The sequence below is a fragment of the Planococcus citri genome, chromosome 4, assembly GCF_950023065.1.
Source record: "Planococcus citri chromosome 4, ihPlaCitr1.1, whole genome shotgun sequence".
Taxonomy (NCBI): Eukaryota; Metazoa; Arthropoda; class Insecta; order Hemiptera; family Pseudococcidae; genus Planococcus; species Planococcus citri.
In genome coordinates, this window is record NC_088680.1 from 63,859,108 (window position 1) to 63,879,423 (window position 20,316).

General features: G+C 34.2%; 1 protein-coding gene across 1 annotated transcript in view; it reads left to right on the top strand.

The window, feature by feature from the left end:
• Window positions 1-20,316, top strand: part of LOC135842355 (uncharacterized) — a 380,985-nt gene that overhangs the window by 167,133 nt on the left and 193,536 nt on the right. The window contains exon 3 of the mRNA XM_065359776.1: window positions 17,853-18,052. Coding sequence (XP_065215848.1) covers window positions 17,853-18,052 — 200 coding nt within the window. The remainder of the gene's footprint in view (window positions 1-17,852; window positions 18,053-20,316) is intronic.

The window sequence follows — 20,316 nt, forward strand, 5'->3', positions numbered from 1 at the left end:
CAAAATTTTGATTTTTTTGAAGTTTTCAAAAGTCAGCGTCACACAGTTCAACGTCTTGAAAATTTCGAACAGACCTTCTGCATCAAAATCGTTTATGTCAGAAATTCCTTCGATCATTTTTTATACCTAGGATATTCTTTTTATTGTTTAAATCACAAATCTTTGAAACACAGTCATGTAAAAGATGAGCATCAAAAACATTCGGCATTTGTTACAAAAAAGACATCCACCTGCATTAAAAAAGAGGAAAGATTACTAGAAAGAAGGAAATGCTGCGAAATTTCCAATGTTCCTCTTATCGCTGCGAGAGAAATAAATTTGCGAATCGAAAGAAAACTAAAATTAAATGAAACTCATTCTTCGTCGTCTTGAGCTAAAAAAATTAATAATGAATTTCGACGACGAATCTCGCAAACTCTGCGAAATATCCGAGGGTGACGTAAAAATTGAAAATTTTCGAATCACCGAACAACAATTAAACGAGGCGGGATCGTGTTTCAAAAAACTTATTTAATTTAAAACCAATATCTACCTTTCGGTAATATGATTCGGTTTTATTAATCTTCGTCGACCTTTCCATCGAATTTCTTTTTGTTTTCCTTTTTAGCTTTCGCAAATATAGAAAACTTTTATAAACCAGATTGCGTCCCGTATTACTTTATCCTTATTTCTTCTTCCTTTTTTTTAAAACTCAATTTCGTATTGAAAAAGAGAAGTCTCAACTGTTGATAAGTGAGGTAAAAGAGAGCGAGGAGTATTAAAACAGATAGCGAAGTAAATGACGTTGAGTAATAATACGTTCTGTTTCGAAAACGTGAAAAGAAAGCCGAATGTCATAAAATCAATTTAATTGAAAGCAACATTGTTTAGAGCAAATGGCGAACTTTTTTCCTCTCGATGTGAAACTGAATGGTGTGTTTTTATTTTAAATGTGACATGTGCACTTCATTGTTTCTCGTCACACAGCCTATACAAGTCGACTCTCTTTCTCTTCAGGTAATTCAGTCCATTGGCCTTTTTGCACGAATTGCCTCGGCAATCACGTCTATTGACTTTGAAGGGTCTGTTCGTGTTCATTGCAAAACGTACACAAGGTATCCAGAGAGTTCGATATTTCTATTTCGAAGATTAAAAAAAAAAAAAGGAAACAGAAAACAACTTGCTAAAAAAAAAGCCTATAGCGTATCGTCGAATAGATTTCTAGTTTAAATATTTCTCCATTCGAATAGCAAAATGGATAAAGTTCAATGACAAGATGTTGACCTATAATTAAATTTCAACCTTTTGTCACCACAATGAGTAAATTTCACGGAATTTTAACGAGAGCACACCTTGAACGAGTTCGTTCATCGCGTTTGATTGGCGCGTCATGCAGTTTATCAAGTTTTTAACGCTTCAACTCGCTGCTAGAATTAAATTTACAATTCTGATCTGGCGCAACTTGAAACTTATAACTGCTGCCGATGTTCATAAAAGCACGGCTAATTTAAAGTTGTAGAAAATTTCGAATAATTGAACACAAGAGGTCGCGTGTTGAAATTCGCCGAGATGACACGATGAGGTGAAGGTGTCAGTGGGGGGTTTCTGTGAAGAAATCTCAACTCGAGCTGTCATTATAGCTGTGTCCAAATGCGTTTCATTAACCGCGAACAATGTTAACCAAAAATTCATTCAAACATTTCGTATCACGATAGTATAACTAGAAGTATTTACGCAGGGAGGATTTTTTTTTTTAAATTGAACTGAACCAAGTCTTGATAAATTTTAAAAATGTGAATACTTCAGAGGGAAAATGATCGAATAACGTTTTTAATCCAATTTGATATGATTAAGTACATTTAATCAGAACCTGTGTAATCGGATCTGATTGATCTGACCAGATTTTAATCAGAGTTTCTGACCATTTTTTCACAAAAAGTTGCATTTTCTAAAAAACTGTGAGGTGAGAAAACCTTTTTTTTAGCCCAATTTCGGGCTTGAAAATGGACCATTTCCGACAGAAGCGATCTAACACAGGAAATGAATTTGTCGTCTCGAAAAACATACTCTAACCCAAATTTCGACTCGATCTGCAAAAAAATGCATAAAAACTAACCACCTTTTGCATTTTTTTCTATTTTCAAAAAAAAAAAAAAAAAAGAATGAAAGGTATTTTTCAACTAAGTAGGTAAGTACATAATTTGAGAACGATTTTTTTTTCTCAAAAAATTTCATTTTCTTGAAAACTGAGAATTGAGCTGCAATTTAGACATCATTTTCGTGCTCAGAAACCTCAAATTGATCAAATGTTACAAAAAATGTACTTTTCAAAATTCCAATAAAAAGTTAGCAATATTCTGACATCTTGAGTAATACTGATGATTCCAAAAATCGATTCAATCTCGATTGATTTCAAATGATCGAACGTGTTTGAAATGAAAAATCGATTTTATAACTTCAGAGTTCAGAAACAGACTTCCAGATCAAAACTCGATTATGATGGAAAATCGATTAATCGAACTCCGAGAATCGATTCGTTTGTGATTTTTAATCTTATTCCAGTCAAACATGTTCAAAATGAATATTTTGCATAATAAAAATTTATCAATTTACTAAATTACTGATAATTAGGTAATGTTTGGTAAATTACTGGTAATTTGGTAATGCTTGGTAAATTACCCACTAATTAAATTTTCAAAAATCTACCAAAAATTGAAAAATTCAGTTTCGTACTTACATGAAGGTTGAAATTCATCATGACTTTTGATCTATTTTTTGCATGCTCTCTCGCTTCAGCTTTGTTCAATTCAAAATTTTTCTGTTGTTTTGGGTACCTTGTCGTTCGCCAATGAAGTTTCTGACTTTTCAATCGAAATGCCAGTCGTACAAATTTTTTTTAGATTGGTGAAAAATTCATGAAATCTGTTTTCATTCTCCTAAATACTGAAAATGGGCTCTTCTATTTCAGGTTTCCAATCAGGCTTTTCTCCAATCCCAAAATGTCTCAAAATTAGAGAGTAAAGTAAATTTTAACCTTCCAATAATTCATTTTCATTGGTTAAAACTCTGTGCAAACACTGAAAGCTTTAGAGTTACTCAAAACCGCTTGAAATCATTTTCAATCGATTCGGAGAGTCTAAAATGGAAAGCGCACCAATTTCAGCTTTCTTGGTCAATTTGGTGAAATTTTGATTTTTTCTTCATTTTTGCCCCACATTTACTTAATGTTTAAAAATTCACCAAAAAATTGAAAAATGCACTTCAGCGTCTGAAATTTTGTTTGGTGATGTATTTTTGCCTGCTCATTCGATTTAGCTACGTCCAGTTCAAAAATTTCTCTGCTGTTGACCAAAATTGAAGAAAACAACAATTTGGGAAAGTAAGATCAACTAATTTTTCAGTTTTCAACCCACACAAAATTCTTTTCAAGATTGTACTTATAGAATTTATTATTTTAGTTAATTTTGAGCATAAATTGCTTTCTCAGACCCTTCTATGGATACTTATACTCAAAGTACCTACATATTAGGAAATATAAAAGGTATCTAGATATTCGAGCTAATCTCATTTAAAACTTAAACACCGAATGGAATTCGTGATCGGTTAATTTTCCATGAATCTATCACGTTGCAAAATTTATTTTTATCTTCTTCGATAAAACATGGCGACAAAATAAGAAAAAATACGCAACATTATAAGACTCAAACACGTATCCTTTTTTTTTTCGGTTGTTTAATTGAAAATGTATCGCGTTACGAACAATAAACTACGTGCGAGTACACGCAGGTATAGGTAGGTATCCAACATCTATGTAACAAATCCCCAAATAAAGCAACGTGAATCGCAAGGAAAAAGTTATTAACTCGGAAAGCTGGATGGAAAAATTGTTCGTCGATCGTAAAAACTTGAGAAAAACGCGTTCAATTAATTACATTACACCCTGTTTATAGGTAAACACATAACGCTGTTGGAATACCTACTCGTATATAGGTATACGTGCCAGCGTGTTGGTGGGCAAAAGAATGAAAGAAAATGGCAATTCTAAATTGAAAAATCGGTCAAGTCTGTGGGAATTTTATAGGTAAAGGCGTTCGTAGACATTTTGTGATTGAAACGTACAAGAGGAAAATAATTTTTAATGAAAAATCGAAATTGAATTTGAAAAGCTTTCAGTCTAAAAGAAGCGTTTATATGGTTTATCTTTTCTCATTCATAAATCATTTCTAACAAAAGGATACATACGCGTTGCCGGAATTTCCTTATTACTTTTCTTCTGGATGGAATTCGACGATGAGGCGATATTTTTAACGCACGAGAATATCCTGCATACGATTCTTGGCTCGTAAACGGAATAGAGATGAACGAATATTTAGAATGTAACGTGTATAAACGTTAATTTTGATTTTTTTTTTCTTCGCCGAACCTTTGCAGTGCTGTGTGGTTCGTTGTGTATTTATAAGTGAAGCGAAAAGATGAAGATTTTTGTAACATCGTGTACATGTATAAAAAATGGTAATCGCGAAACAAACGCGGAATTGCTCATTCTTACACTTTTGCTGTTGTTTTTATTATTTATTACTATTGTTTTCGAATTGCGGTAAATTTATCTGTATAGGTTTTGTTTTTATTTACGCTTTGAGAGGCGGAATTACTGAGTGTAAATCGACGATAGAGCATCGAACCTATCTCTTGTGTTGACCATATTGCATACAAATTGTGTACTTTAATATACACTAAGCCAAGTTCAGAGTCCACAGAGTCTTTTATTTTGAAATTGTATCCGATTTTCGATAATTCAGAAAGAAAAGATCGGATCTGTTCAGATCAGAAAATCGTTATTATATTCCCAAAGGAAAATGATTAAAAGTCTGACCTGATCAAATTTAATCTGAAGTGACCTGATCAGATTCAATCATTTTTCGCTAGGATCCATCACATCAGTACCAATAAAGAGACCAAATAGCCTGTCCCCACACATAGATTGTGAACAGTTTCGTTCGAACTGTTTTCAGCAGTTCTGTAGCCTCCCCAACAAAATTTTGCAAATTGAAATTCTCATAAAATTTTTCTAATCTGACTAATGACGATTTAAGGCAGTTTTAGAGCTTCCAGAAATATTTTTAATAATTCTTGTTTCTTAAAAAGTTTGAAAAAAGTGTTGAAATGAACTTTTAAGCTTGAACATACCCAGGGCATGTTGTTGATTTACTTAATGGATTTAGCCATTTCATTTTTGAAAATTTGAGAAATATTCAGTTCTGAACCGACAGAAAGTATATGGCTAGAGACTTCAGAACAAGCTTGAAACTTCCTCTCTTCCTCCAATCGACTTGTAGTGTTAGAATAGGGGGAGGGGTTGAAATAGATCTCAGTTTGCCAGTAACTCTCTGCTGGAGGCCATAGAACTCCTCAAAATGGTTTCAAACCATTTCCAATCAATTTGCGTTTCCCCAAGTGACAACGAAAAACGCGATCCGCTAGCGAAAACGCTGGCGGATAGCTAGTTTGTCCTAAAAAGTCGCTAGCGTTTTCGCTTTTCGCCATTAAAAATGCTATCTGGAACTCTTTTCACATGGCGGAAATGACAGCGGATAGTGAAACCGCTACTGACAGTTTTTATCACAGAGCATTTTTGAGGGCAAAAAGCAAAACCGCTGGCATTTTTGAGAGCGAAAAGCAAAAACGCTATTTCAGGTATTAATTTACTTCAGCATTTCGCGTTTTCGCTAGCATTTTTGTGATACATGTTAGAATTTGGAATAGTTTAGCTACGAAAACATCTTTTAACATTTTGCTGTTGAATTTTTCGCGAAAAGGAACTTGAATTAAATAATTAATTCTAAAATGGATTTCAATTTAGAAGGTTGAAAAACATTTATTTTGATGCTTCATTCGACAAAGTTGAAAAATTTCATTTTTTTTTCGTCTCCCTCCCTAAAAAATTTCATTTTTTCTCCATCTCCCTCCCTGAAGATTGAGTCTTTAGTATGGGATTAGTGTTGTATCCGATTATAATCGATTATGAAAATAATAGATTAATCAAGGTGAAATGTAATGTAAATGCGATTTTTCTGATAATCAAGGATGAATTAATCGATTATTTTGACAAAAAATCGCACATCCAATAATCGCATGTTCAGTTTTTTTGGCAAAATTTTTCAATAATTTGAATAAGTTTTCTGCAAAGAGTTGGATTTTTAGGCATGAAAAATCAAAATGAGAGGTACTTTTTGAAAAATATTTCGTTATTTTATGAAAATGAAAGTAAAATCAAAAATTTTGTGGAAAAATGGGTCCAAAATACAAAAAAACGTTGTATTTTTGCATGATTTATTCCAAATTCCGATTATAATCGATTATTTTTGAACGATTAATTCAGACAGCAATTATTTTTTGTCGATTAATTTTTTTGCAATTATTTTAAATAATCACATTTGATACAACACTATTTGGGATAAAAATACATACCTATATTTTTTTAAAAAATATTTCACTTTCATAAACATATCACATACTGTTCAAACACATCTCAAAAAATCAGAATAATTATTGGCTACAGATACATATATTTGGGTGGATAAATTTCTCAAAATTGATCAAAAAAAATTACCTCCCTGAATGAGGATCGATTGCCATATATGCTTAATTTAATACCAATTTCTAAACCTGGACTAGTGGTGTACTCCTGTAAATGAAGTTGACAAACATCCCTTACAACAGTACCAGATACGCGGGGTAGGAGGAGATCAGCAAGAACCAAAGACATCCCAGAGTTACTTGTTCCAGCTACACATTACCCCCTACAGTGAATAGCATACCTTGTAGAGCGGATTCGCTATTCGCCAGCGAAAACGCTATAGTGAAGTGGTCCTAAAAAGTCGCTAGCGAAAACGCTCTCATATTTTGTCACTAGGGTCAAAAATAGGGTACCTAACGTGAATTTTGGGCTTATAGAATACAATATCGATGACAAAGACCTGCAAATAATCAAGAACCTGTACTGGGAGCAAAGCGCTAACATCAAGATTGGAACTGAGTACTCAGAGAACGGATGTGGAATAAAGAGAGGTGTGAGGCAAGGATGCCCCCTCTCACCCAGATTGTTCAATGTGTATGCAGAAGAAATAATGAGGGAAGCGCGAATCGAACGAATGGGATTCAAGATCAAGGGCAAGAGAATAAATGAAATAAGCTATGCAGATGACAAAGTGATCCTTGCTGGGACAGAAGCAGAGATGCAGAAAATGATCGACCGAATCAACAGTGCAGGATTAAAATACGGAATGAAAATAAATGCAGGCAAGACCAAGGTGATGAGATTTACAAAAGGAGATGATAAAGTGGTCAAAATCAACATCGGATCACAAGAAATTGAAAATGTAAACCAATTCAGATACCTTGGAGCGCTGATAAACAATGATGGCAGAGATAATAAAGAAATTAAATCACGGATTGGAATGGCAAAAACCGCTTTCAATAACCTTGCCAATGTGCTGGGAAATCGAACGATGAGTATAGATCTGAGGAAGAGAATTATGCGATGCTACGTATGGACTGTTCTGAAATATTCCTGCGAAACATGGACCATGAGTGCAGAATGCGAGAACAAAGTATCCGCTTTCGAGATGTGGTGCTATCGAAGGCTACTACGAATCTCATGGAAGGACTTCATTACCAACAAGGAAGTATTAGCAAGAATAGGAGAGGAGCGGAAAGTCGTAGTTGAAGATATCAAAACTAGAAAGCTAAAGTATTTAGCTCATAAAATACGAGAAAACGGTATTTTCATGCTAGCGGTACAGGGGAAAATCCAAGGAAGATCGACGAGAGGGAGGAAACGATCGGAGCTGTTAACAACAAACTCACCAGCCAACTCTCCCTGTAAGACCCTGAAAGAAACGATCAGATACGCTAGATACCGGCTAATATAGATGGACATATACGCTATCTCCTGTAAAGGAGCGTGACTACGACGACGACGAGATCATTGTGGAAAAATTTTGGTTTTTTGCCCTTTTTAGTTCAAGTTTGATTTGACTTTATCTGAGATTGATCTAAACCCCGAATCGGTTGCTTTCACCTATTTTTGCTCACAAAAGACATATTCACAATTAGCTGATAAATTTTGAACCAAACATGGCCTTCTCTGCAGATTTATTTAGCTCAATTGCCAATAAATTAAAACATCCCAAGTAAGTATAGGTAATTAGGTATCTTGGTTGTGAAGTGCGTGTTTACCGCCAAAGGATGGCTAAAACTGCAGATAGTCTCAAAAAAGGAAGAAGTCGCCAAAGCAATGAAGCAAAATAATTGTAGAGATTACTTAAAAAACTGGAGCATAAAGTGCACAAGGTCATTACTGAAAACATCACATACTCGTAATTTGTCAGTAATGCCTGGAACTACCGACTTAGATCTCATGGTACTTGTATAAAGTTGGCCATACTACAAAATGCAATCCACAATCCAGTTTAGTGAAGAGAACGATGAGAATCATTGGTGATAGGTTGAGAGTGAAAATCATTCAAAATGCAGAAGAATTTAAGTAAACCTACCATGGGTGGCATAAATATGCCAAACAGGTTGAGAATGAAATTAACAACATGCCAACTCGGCGTAGCAGATGACATAACATGCATGCCTTACTAGTACCTGTATGCACTGCACAAATGCCAAATTCGAATTGCAAAAGCTCTGAGACGAACAAAGGACTGGTGATATCCCCTCCATTACGTTAGAAGAGACATTTAAAAATAAAATGGATCCTAAAAAACTCATTGTTGATAAAAAAAAAGTTTTCACCAGACAGTGTCTGTTCTCAAAATGGCACAGATGAGGCAATCATTGAAATTTTATAGCTACCAAAAATGCACTTTTGCATGCTCTTTTGTTTAACTACGTTCGGTTTAAAAAAAAAATTTTCACCAGTTGAGATATTTGAAGAGTGATATTCCAAAACTCGCTTTGTCCATTTTTATCAAAGTTGGGTTTTCAGTGGTACCTGGTAGATGAAGTATTAACTCACATTCCTACATCATCAACCTACCAAAATGAGGTGTTAAACTCACCTAAATAGCCAATTCACTAAAAATTAAAAAAAAAATAATGTTCCAAAACGCGTTTTGTCCATTTTTATTGAAATTTTTTTCAGCAGTATTTAGTGGATGAAATGTATACCTACACTCCTACATCATAAACCCACCCAAATAAAGTGCTAAACTCGCCTAAAAAGCCAATTTACCCGTTTAAAGGGAAACTGTTTTTCCTCTCTCCTGAAAAGTTGTGAAAATGGACAAAGCGAGTTTTGGAATATCACTCTTCAATTTTTATTTGTTAGAAAATGACAAATGAATACCGCTGTTTGCAGAATTTTCAGACTGTAGGTTAAAATTTTGGAAATTTTCTACAATATGCATTAAAATACATATCTGGCTATAACAAAGGTTTTTAAACGCAATAATCAAAATAATGATTAAAAATTGTCGACATGATTTTATATGTACCTATTCCGTACCTACTATAATGAGTACAAAAAACGATTTGTATACTTACTTTGCCAGTGTCGCCACTCAATGTACGGGCTTTTATTTGTACTTTGATACTACAATAACGAGACAAATGCGGGTGTCCTGAGATCGCATACGACAATATAATATGTTTCCTTCATCGAGGATTTGTTCTGCTAACCCTTATCTTATGTGAAGATATGTGAAATTCAACATAATCCTCGCAAAGCTACGAGAAGAAACACTCTCAACTTCGCCTGCTGCAATTACAAAGGTCAGTCAACAAATAAGTTTCCCGCATTCAGAAAATTAGGAAGGGAAATACCTAGGAACTTGAAATTTTCAAGGAATCTTGATACAACCTTTGAGCATCACTCTGCAAAATTTTATTCGGATCCGTTCAGTTGTTCGTTTATAATGAGAGTTTGAATATGTGGTAGGAGTCTTATAGCGGGTCCGAGTTGAAACTTAAATTGATTTCTCAATGGGGATTGTTCCAAATTTGCGAGGCATAGTGATGCACTCAACCCTGTTTTTGGTTACCATTGTGTTAAGGAACTTGTTTTCATCATTCTTACACAAATTCTGACTATTCTTTTGACATGCAGCAAAATTTTGTTTGTGATGCAGCACATTCAAATTTTGCGGTATTGAAAATGACTTTCAAAGTTCAATAATGTTTTTTAGGTAGTCAAATATGAAGCATCATGCTCACATATGATGTTTTTGATACTGATATTAAGATTATTGTGTATAATTTCATCAATTTTGGCTGTTGAGTTCGTTTTTGAAACACTAGTTGTGCAACCTACTCTGTGATCACTTATCATGCTCGTGTGCTCACCTCTGGATTTTCGGCACCACTCACATATTGTTCAAATTAGAACAGTTTTTTCTTCATGGAGGATCAGTAGGCATCTATAAAAATCCATTGGCGTATTTTTTTCAAAATTAAAAATTTTTTTTACTCCTCCTTGATCCACTTGAACCTCGGACACGCTATAAAACTTCTATCACATCTTCAAACTCTCATTATAAACGAACTACTGACCGGATCCAAATAAAATTTTGCAGAGTAGTGCTCAAAGGTTGTATCAAGATTCCCCGAAAATTTCAAGTTCCTAAGTATTTCTCTTCCTAATTTTCTGAATGAGGGAAACTTATTTGTTGACTGACCTTTGTATGTGTGCGAAGGTAATTTCCAAGTAAAAACTTCTCCTTCTCTATTTTCGCGTATCTCACCTATTGAATTTATACGATATCGGCGAATGTTTCTCACTTTCCTTTGTTTAGGTTCGGATTTAACGTAATACCTATTTTCGTTCTGATTACTCTGAGAATAAAATTCACCATGTTGTGACGTGTTTCAATCTTGTTTATTTTTTCGATAAGTTTTTCGACACGTGAAACTTGGAAAATATTTTCTTGATCGAAATGTTTTGAATTTTTTCTTTTCAAAAAAAAAAAAAAAAAAAATACGTAGACGAGAAAATATTTCACGGACGTTGTTTGAAAATAAAGTCAAAACGAACGAACAAGGAAAAATGTTCAAAACTACGTAGTTAACTATACGAGTACCTACCTTTTTCTTCATTCAAAAACATATCAGTATATAAGGTACCTACTAAGTCGTCTTCGTTTGTGTGGTTTAAATTAAAACTTTTTTCACTTATTTAAAATTATTCTAGCACAGGAGATGCAAAAAGGTACAGATACCTACTTTGATTCGAAAAACAAAAGTTTAATGTATCAGCTCAGTTTTCAAATTGTTTCCAGCGTGGAATGCTTCAGTACCTACTTAATATTGTTGATATACTATGCTTTTGATGAGGTACCTATCAATGGTCCGAAGTACCTAAAATTCAACATCCTCACATTCCTCTCATTTTAACCATCGTCACCTTTTATGACCTACTTGTAATGCTTTAAACAGATTCAATATTCGCTAATTTTCAATTTCAAATAACACTTTAAATCGAACCCAAGTATCTGGTGGCGAAAAACAAGGCAAAATACCTATCTGTAAAACCAAATAAAGCTCAGTTTTCAAACAAGCTAGAATTATCTGCTAATTTCATTCACCGGAAAGTTCGATTGCTGTATTCTTGGCACGTGCGATTTTCCCCTCTCTTTTTTACTAATTAAAAAAAACTTTCTTTATTGTTTTTTTTTTATTTCTTTCCTCTTTGGTCAATAGGGTGCAATACTCGATTTAAGTCATTTTTTTCAAAGTTGAAACGAGAAATGAAAGAAAGATTCTTAATGATGAAAGTGACAAGATAAGGAGAAAATTATTGTACCTAATTTGTAATAGGTAACGAGGAAATAACTTTCCACATTGTTTTCGTTACAGATGTTTTTTGTTTTCAATCGAATGTTTTTTTTTACATTTTTTTTATTACTGACCTATTCACTTGTTTTCTTCAATGTTATGGAAGGGGAGGAGAGTGCTAGAGGAAGGAATTATGAACAAAATCTGCATTATTTCATAAAATATCACTCTTTTCACGTTTAATTTTTGCCATCCATATCTGTAATTCTTGTAACAAGACGAGGTGACAGGATACCTACTTATTAAACTCGATGATCTATAGCCAGCATTTCAACCTCCCTTCCTTAGACAACTTCTCCTACGGGTATATCGTTCTAATTGTTTTCCTTTCCAGTCAACTGACGAAACAATGACGAAGGCAGCGCCGAAGAGTAAAAAATAGCGAACAATTCAACACATCGTACTTATATCGTATACCTTCTTGCGTCGAAAAAGGCCACATAGGAAATTCTAAAAACAGGCCATTCTTCCAAAGTACCTATATTTTTCGTTAACGGTTAAGTGTATTTTCTTGTACGGCTACGGAAACTATTAAAAATATAAGGTGACTTCCATACGCGATATGTTTCTTTATAGCCATATTTGCGAAATGGTCAAACAAATTCATCACGCGAGGTGTCCTATAAATACGATTACACTCGTTGGCGTGTTCTTTTTATAAGCCGACTCTCTAATGGAATGAGATAGCCTGGGCCTTAAAAGTATCAACGTCTCCTCAACTTTGGCTTGATGAATAGATCACACTTAGAGGCAATTGATTTCCCAACGGAATCCGGGCCGGGTTCTTAAAAATAAACTTCTCTCTCTGGGAGTTTGATTTTTGCTGTGAAAATATCTCTCCGCGTTGGCAGAATGCGCATTCGTCAGTTACTTTTTCATTTCCCCGGTGATGCTTGCTTTTGTACCCAATAAACGAATGTCTATTTGAATTATGTACCTCACATTTCGCCTGCTTGTTTTTCTTTTGTATGTAGACGTGTTTATGGGTGTTTTTTTTTCTATTTGGGGTGTGGAGTTCTGTTTTTCGTTGCGATAGATAATTTGAGATTATTATAAGGGAATAAAATTTGATTTTACGATTTATCGGCGAGTCGAGATTTTCGTGGTTGAGAGGATTTTACGACGTTTCTATGGTGGCACGAAATCAGTATTTTGTAGGCTTGATGAAAATAAAAGTGAAAGTGTTCCTTTTGATTACATGATTTGTTGGATAGGTAATCGATTTGCTTGATCGAAGAAATGTGAGAAAATTCATTTTTATGTAACTTGAAATCTCACAAAGTCTCTACCATTCCTAACGGATCGTTTATTAACGAGTTGATCTGTTTTCTAACGCATTATTTACGTAAGTATAAATTGATTCATTTCTCAGTGAATTGTTCGTGAGAGTATTGATTCATCTTTTAAGGGAATCATTCATGAACGAATTGATTAATTTTTTGAAAGAACCATTCGCGAAAGAATAGATTCATTTTTAGCGAATCATTCGCGACCGAATTGATCACTTCATTGATTTATGAATCAATTCGTTCGTGATGGAGTAGTCACTTATACAAATCAATTCGTTCGCGAATGATTCACCAAAAATTATTCAATTTGTTCGTGAATGATTCACCAACATGCAACAATCAAGTAAATGAATCGATTCTTTCGCGAACGAAACACATATACAAATCAATTCGTTCGCAAATGATTCACCAAATACTATTCAATTCGTTCGCGAATGATTCACTAAAAAATGAATGAATGAATCGATTAGTTCGCGAATCAGTCACTTATACAAATCAATCCGTTCGCGAGTGATTCACCAAATATTCTTCAATTCGTTCGTTAATGATTCACCAAAAATTATTCAATTCGTTCGCGAATGATTCACCAATTATCAAGTAACTGAATCGATTCGTTCGCAAACGAGTCACTTAAACAAATCAATTCGTTCGCGAATGATTCGCCAATTATCAAGTAAATGAATCAATTCGTTCGCAAACGAGTCACTTAAACAAATCAATTCGTTCGCGAATGATTCACCAAAAATTGAATGAATGAATCGATTCGTTCACGATCGAGTCACTTATACAAATGAACTCGTTCGCGAATGATTCACCAAATATTATTCAATTCGTTCGCGAACGAGTCACTTGCGAACAAATCAATTCGTTCGCGAACGAGTAACTTGCGAACAAATCAATTCGTTCGCGAATGATTCATCAAAAATTGAATGAATGAATCGATTCGTTCGCGATCGAGTCACTTATACAAATGAATTTGTTCGCGAATGATTCACCAAATATTATTCGATTCGTTCGCGAACGAGTCACTTGAACAAATCAATTCGTTCGCGAACGAGTCACTTATACAAATCAATTTGTTCGCGAATGATTCACCGAAAATTGTTTAATTAGTTCGCGAATGATTCACCAAAAATTGAATGAGAGAATCGATTCGTTCGCGAATGATTCATCAAATATTATTCGATTCATTCGTGAACGAGCCAGTTGAACAAATCAATTCGTTCGCGAATGATTCATCAAAAACTATTTAGTTCGTTCGCGAATGATTCACCAATTATCAAGTAAATGAATCAATTTATTCGCGAACGAGTCACTTATACAAATCAATTTGTTCGCGAATGATTCACCAAAAATTGTTTAATTCGTTCGCGAATGATTCACCAAAAATTGAATATTTCGTTCGTGAATGATTCACTTAAAAATCAATCGATTTGTTCAATCATCAATTGGTTGAGAATGATTCGATTCGATTCAATTCACTTTGCTTGAAAACAGATCAATTCCTTTACAATAGTTTCACAAAAACTGAATCAGTCGTAAATTAATTGCTCTGCTTGCGAATAATTAACCAAGAAATCAATCAATTTATTCAATCACCAACCGTTTGTCAATGATTCAATTCGATTGTAAACAGATCACTTGTTACAATTTTTCAAAAAAAGTAAATCAATTCGTTCGTAAAAGATTTTTATTCGAAGAGGAGTCGGTCTTCTCACGCATTTGCGTGAGTGTTTTTTTGAACTGGACAAAACTAGATCAGAAGAGCATGCAAAAATTTATCACCAGCGAAAATTTCAAGTGCTTAAGTGCATTTTTTGATTTTTGGTGAATTTTTAAAAATCAAAATTCCAAAAATGAGAAAAAAATTAAAATGTTACTCATTTGACCTTGAGAGCTGAAATTTGGTGTGTAATATATTTTCAATCTGCCAGATCGATTGGAAACGGTTCCAAACAGTTTTGAGTAGTTCTAGAGCCTCCAGCAGAATTTCGAAATTTAAAATTTCCATTCTGGGCGAGGAATGAAAAAGTCTACTCTGATGGGTTGTGATCAGAAATTTTCACTATATAGGTATAAGCGGGTTCTGCGCCAGGAATAAACATTTGACTCTGAAAATTTTTGTGAAAAACTTTGATCGGATAGGTAAGTGAGTTTTGAGCCTGGAACGAGAAATTCTGACTGGATAAGTGAGCGGGTTCTGCGCCAGGAATAAAATATTCCACTCCGAAAGGTTGTAATGAAAAATGTTGACCGGAAATAGTGAGCGGGTTCTGCGCCAGGAATGAAAAAATTTCACCCCGAAGGATTGTGATGAGAAATTTTGACTGTATGCAGAGTGAATTTCAGCTTTCCAACTCCATATTATTGATAAAATTAAATCTACTGGAGGCTCCAGCAGTTTCCAAAAATTTGCTAAAATAAGGTTCAAAACGACTTGAAATCTACCTGCAGTCCACTTCATAGTGAGAGACACCTCATTTTTGACATTATTCTGAGGTGGATCGCAGGCAGTTTCAAACCGTTTTGGAGCCTCCAGCAGAGTTTTAGAAACTTCTGTTTTTCAAAAAAAAGGCCACAAACTCTATTCGAATTAACTTTCGGTTTCCAACTCCATTTGATGAAATTTTGTGAAAATTTCGGATTTCCAAAATCTACTGGAGGCTCCAAAAATTTTCAAAAAGTCGCTGGAAGCTCCAAAATGACTTGAACTCATCAGCAGTCGACTTCACAGCGTTTTTTGGTTCGAGTTCAGCGCGAATTTCGGATTTTCAACTTCGTTTGATTAAATTTTGTAAAAGTTTGAAGTTTCGAAATTCTGCTGGAGGCTCCAAAAATTTTCAAAAAGTCGCCAGAGGCTTCAAAATGACTCAAACTCACCAGCAGTCAACTTCATAGCGTGTTTTAGTTCGAGTTCAGCGTGAATTTCGGATTTCCAAATTCGTTTGATAAAATTTTGTAAAAATTTAAAGTTTCGAAATTCTGCTGGAGGCTCCAGAACTACTCAAAATAGTTTTAAACCGGTTCTAATAAATTTGGCAGGTTAAAAATAGGGTATACCTCAAATTTCAGCTTTCTAGGTCAATTGGGTAAAATTTTGATTTTTTTCTCTTTTTTTTGAAATTATATTTGATTTTCAAAAATTTATCAAAAACTAAAAAATGCACTTCAGCACCTGAAATTGATCAGATCCGGGCATCCTCAAATTCCAATTTGATCAAACTAAATGAAATCAGATCTAATACATCAAACATCAAATCAGAATTTTAATGGAATCAGCTCTACTCAGATCTGATCAGATCAGAACAGATTATGGCGTTTCCTGGATCTATTTGTAATTTAATCTGATCAAATCTGATTAGTTCAGAGCTTTGATCAGATCCAGCCCTGCCTTGATCCAATTCCATTTAACCTAAAAGTAGTCAAGATCATTGGATTTACATTTTATCTGATCAGATTTGTTCGATCAGGTGAATAATCAGATCCACTTTTTTCCTCATAATTTTTTTCTTGGACAGTTTGATTATTCGAACTTTCCATTTTGATCAGCCCACATTGTTCAACTATACCTACTCTTCATTTTCACAATATGTGAGCCATTGATTGACTGGTGACCATAATCAAATTTCTATAAATGTCACAAAATTCTTCTTCTTTAACGGAAATCAATCAACTTCACGAAGGTTCTTCTACATATTATGTAGGTATTGTAGGTGGAGTTGTAAATTATTATTATTAATACCTCACCATGCTTAAAGTAGGCTATTATATTGCAAATTTACATCGCGTTGACAATCGATAAATTTTAAAATGGCTTTACCCAATTCATAAACGTAATTTATAGGTAGCACGAAATAGCCTAAATACCTATTAAAATACTCCGCCGTATGAGTAATTACACATATATCTGACATGGCAACTGAAAAAAAAAATACTTATCAATCGTTTCTTTCGTGCCATTTTGTGAAATACGATCACATGCGAAATTGCGTGACTGCATTTTTGTAGTTATAGTGAGAGAAATTTCAAGCAGTTATCGCATGCATATGAGTTACCTACTCGTACAATATAAGATGAATAATTGCATTTTCACAATATTATCCTATATTGATCGAGTACCTACCTACCTACCTACCTATGTATGTATTTGGTAACTGGTAACTGTCGAAAAATGTATGTAGGTACTTAAATCTGATCTCATTCTACTGTGTGAGTAAACTTTTTGCAAGCTTCTGGAGTTCTGAACATAAAATCCACCTCGGTTTATACCTTAATACTCATTTTGTTGAACGAAAACTTTGGCAATTTTCTTTTGCTCTTAATTTTCCACGTGTATAGGTATGTTTACATTGTCGATATATTCGCTTACCTACCTATACAAAAAAAGGTACATACGATAGGTAGAAAACAGAGTTAATCATTTTAATTCGTAGTACACATATAAAACCGATACATGGAAATGAATTTTTTCGGATTACCAACCCTAAAAGCGAGAAGCTTTTCCCTTTGACAACCCCTAAATTATTTTAAACACAGTCGACGAATATGATATATTCGCATATACATATTTTCAACGCGAAACGCAGACGTACAAGCTTCAAAGAAATATCGTACGGTAGACGGTCACACGATATTATAAGAAAATATTTATTACGCCTCAAGCCATCTCTTTTTACTGCACATTTTCAACCAAACCGTTTTATCCTCTTCCTCATGTACTTATAAAATTTTTCTTCTTTTTTACAGGAAAGTTAACGTAACCGGATTTTACAAACCAGCAAACGACGACATCGATTCATCATGCTGGAAACCAGTAGTATCGCAAAAATATTACATATTATTCGCCGAAATCAAAGATGGCGGATTAATAGCGTATAAAGACGACCAATCGGGCGCTATTGTAGACTGGACTGAAGAAAACGAAGCTAGAGTATGGCGAGGATTAGGTAAGCAGCTTATATATACTCTTCGATAAAAAGAATTATCTGACCATGTAACATGCTAGCGAAAGAAAAAAGGCAAAAAATCCTACATTCGACATCAAAGGGATACAATATATGTACTATATACCTATAGCTACCGCAGAAATGTGAGAAAATACACGTTGAAATCAATAATTTTGCCTTTCAGCGCGGTTTATCGAAGGGTTTTTACGTTGAAAAAAAAATGTACTGAGGTACTTCAGCGTTGTCGATCTTTTTAATCGAATAACGTCGCAATTTGCAATCTAACGAGATGATTTCTCCGACGCCTTTTACCGTATATATTTTAATATTGTTACGATATGGGTGAAGTGTTGGGTATACGTAGGTATACATAATCCTCCTGTATAGCAAGAATGTAATACGATACAAGCTGTACCTTTCTTCATGTAGCCACTTATAGTATACTCTGCTGTTAACGATTATCCGCTGTCAGACCTATAGGTACCTATATCATAACGAGAATTTCCAGCAGTCTGTTACATGATTCCTATTCACCAGACAGCATCGCGCAACCACGTCTTTTGGTATATAAAACGTAATTTTCTACAGTGTTACTGGAGTCCTTCTCATCGTCAGCTTGATAGTGTACCATCTAGGTACACATCTAGTTAGCTACATAGCTACACATTTATGAGTTAACTGTATTAACGGACCCATAAGGTATAAGTGTAGTCCTTTAACGGTTGTGCACCAGCTTCCTGTTTATATTCTATCGTATCAGAATACGGAATATTTCACCGACTGACTGAAATTATGCGAAGTTTCGCCTTGAATATAAATAGGTAGTCATTTTAAACTTTGTCGCCTTCATCCGAATGTACCTATCTATTCATATAGGGGTGTCTCTTTCTACCTATACTTATATATGTGGCTAGGTATACTCGTAGGTAATCTTCTTTCTCTCTTTATGGCCTGTTACCAAAATAGCAGACTACCTTTACTGTAATTAAATATTCCATCTTCGTAATTTGCTCCGATAAAACTTGACGTTTCGAAGAAAGCTGACTCGGTGAGCCAAAAAAATCGTACCCATGTGCTCTACAAAAATAAATACCTAAGTACAAATAAATTTTCATTTTTACACTTTTCTTTATTGGTTTTGATTCCACTAACCTTACTTCAAATGAACTCGTTCCTTTTGCAAGAAAAAAAATGAAGGAAACAAATATGACGACAATTTATAAATTTGCAAAAAGGAGATGAGGAGGGGAGTGAAATAAAAATTTGAATCACTTCATCAAAAAAAAATAATGTATGAATGTAGTCATTTGTCAAAATGTTTTAGTTTAAACATCTCTGCTAAAATCACTTCAGGCAACATTGTTCGTGAATTTTCTATCCCAAAGGTAGAACATTTTTTGAATCAGACGAAGCCAAAGTGAAAAGTTTTCAAAAAAAATATGAAATTTTGAGCTCCAAAGTGCATTTTTAGATTTTTGGTGAATTTTTCGAAATTAAATTTGGTCCAAGAATAGGCGAAAAAATTAAGATTTTCATCAATTTGACCTGTGAAGCTTAACTTTGGTAATCCCTATTTCCAAACCTCTCCCATCCCCCCTCCTGGAAAATGAAAATGGTTCCGAACTATTCTGAGCATTTCTGGATCGTTCAACAGATTTTTAAAAGTTGAATTTTTACACAATTTTTCAAAATAAAGTTGGGAAGTGAAAATTTACCATCTAGATAGGTACTTTGTATATATAATTTGAACGTTGTGATTGTGAGTCGATTGGAGGTGGTTTCAAACCATTATGAAACCTTTAGCTGTATTGCTTTGGTAATTCTAGTTTTTGAAAAATTATCATGAAAACCGTCCAAATTAACTTCAGCCTGGTTTCAGAACAGCTTGAAACCACAGCTTCCATTGACCGTTTGCAATCGATGGAAAGGGAAGGGAGGCCAAAGCAGGCTACATACCAAATTTCAGTTTCCTAGGTCAATTTGGTAACATTTTGATTTTTTCTCATTTTAGGCAAAACTCGTCAAAAATTAAACTGAAATTTATAACTGATGAAATGTATTTTTTGCATGCTCTCTCACTTTGCCTTAGCTCAGTTCAAATGAGTAATTTTTTGTTGTTTTGGGTACCTCATCCTTTGTAAATGAAATTTAAGTATGATTTTTTAATCAAAATACCAGTCATACTTTCCTTAAAATTGGCAAAAAATTCAAGTAATCAGCTTATATCGTCCTAAATATTGAAGATTGGCTCTTCTATTTCATTT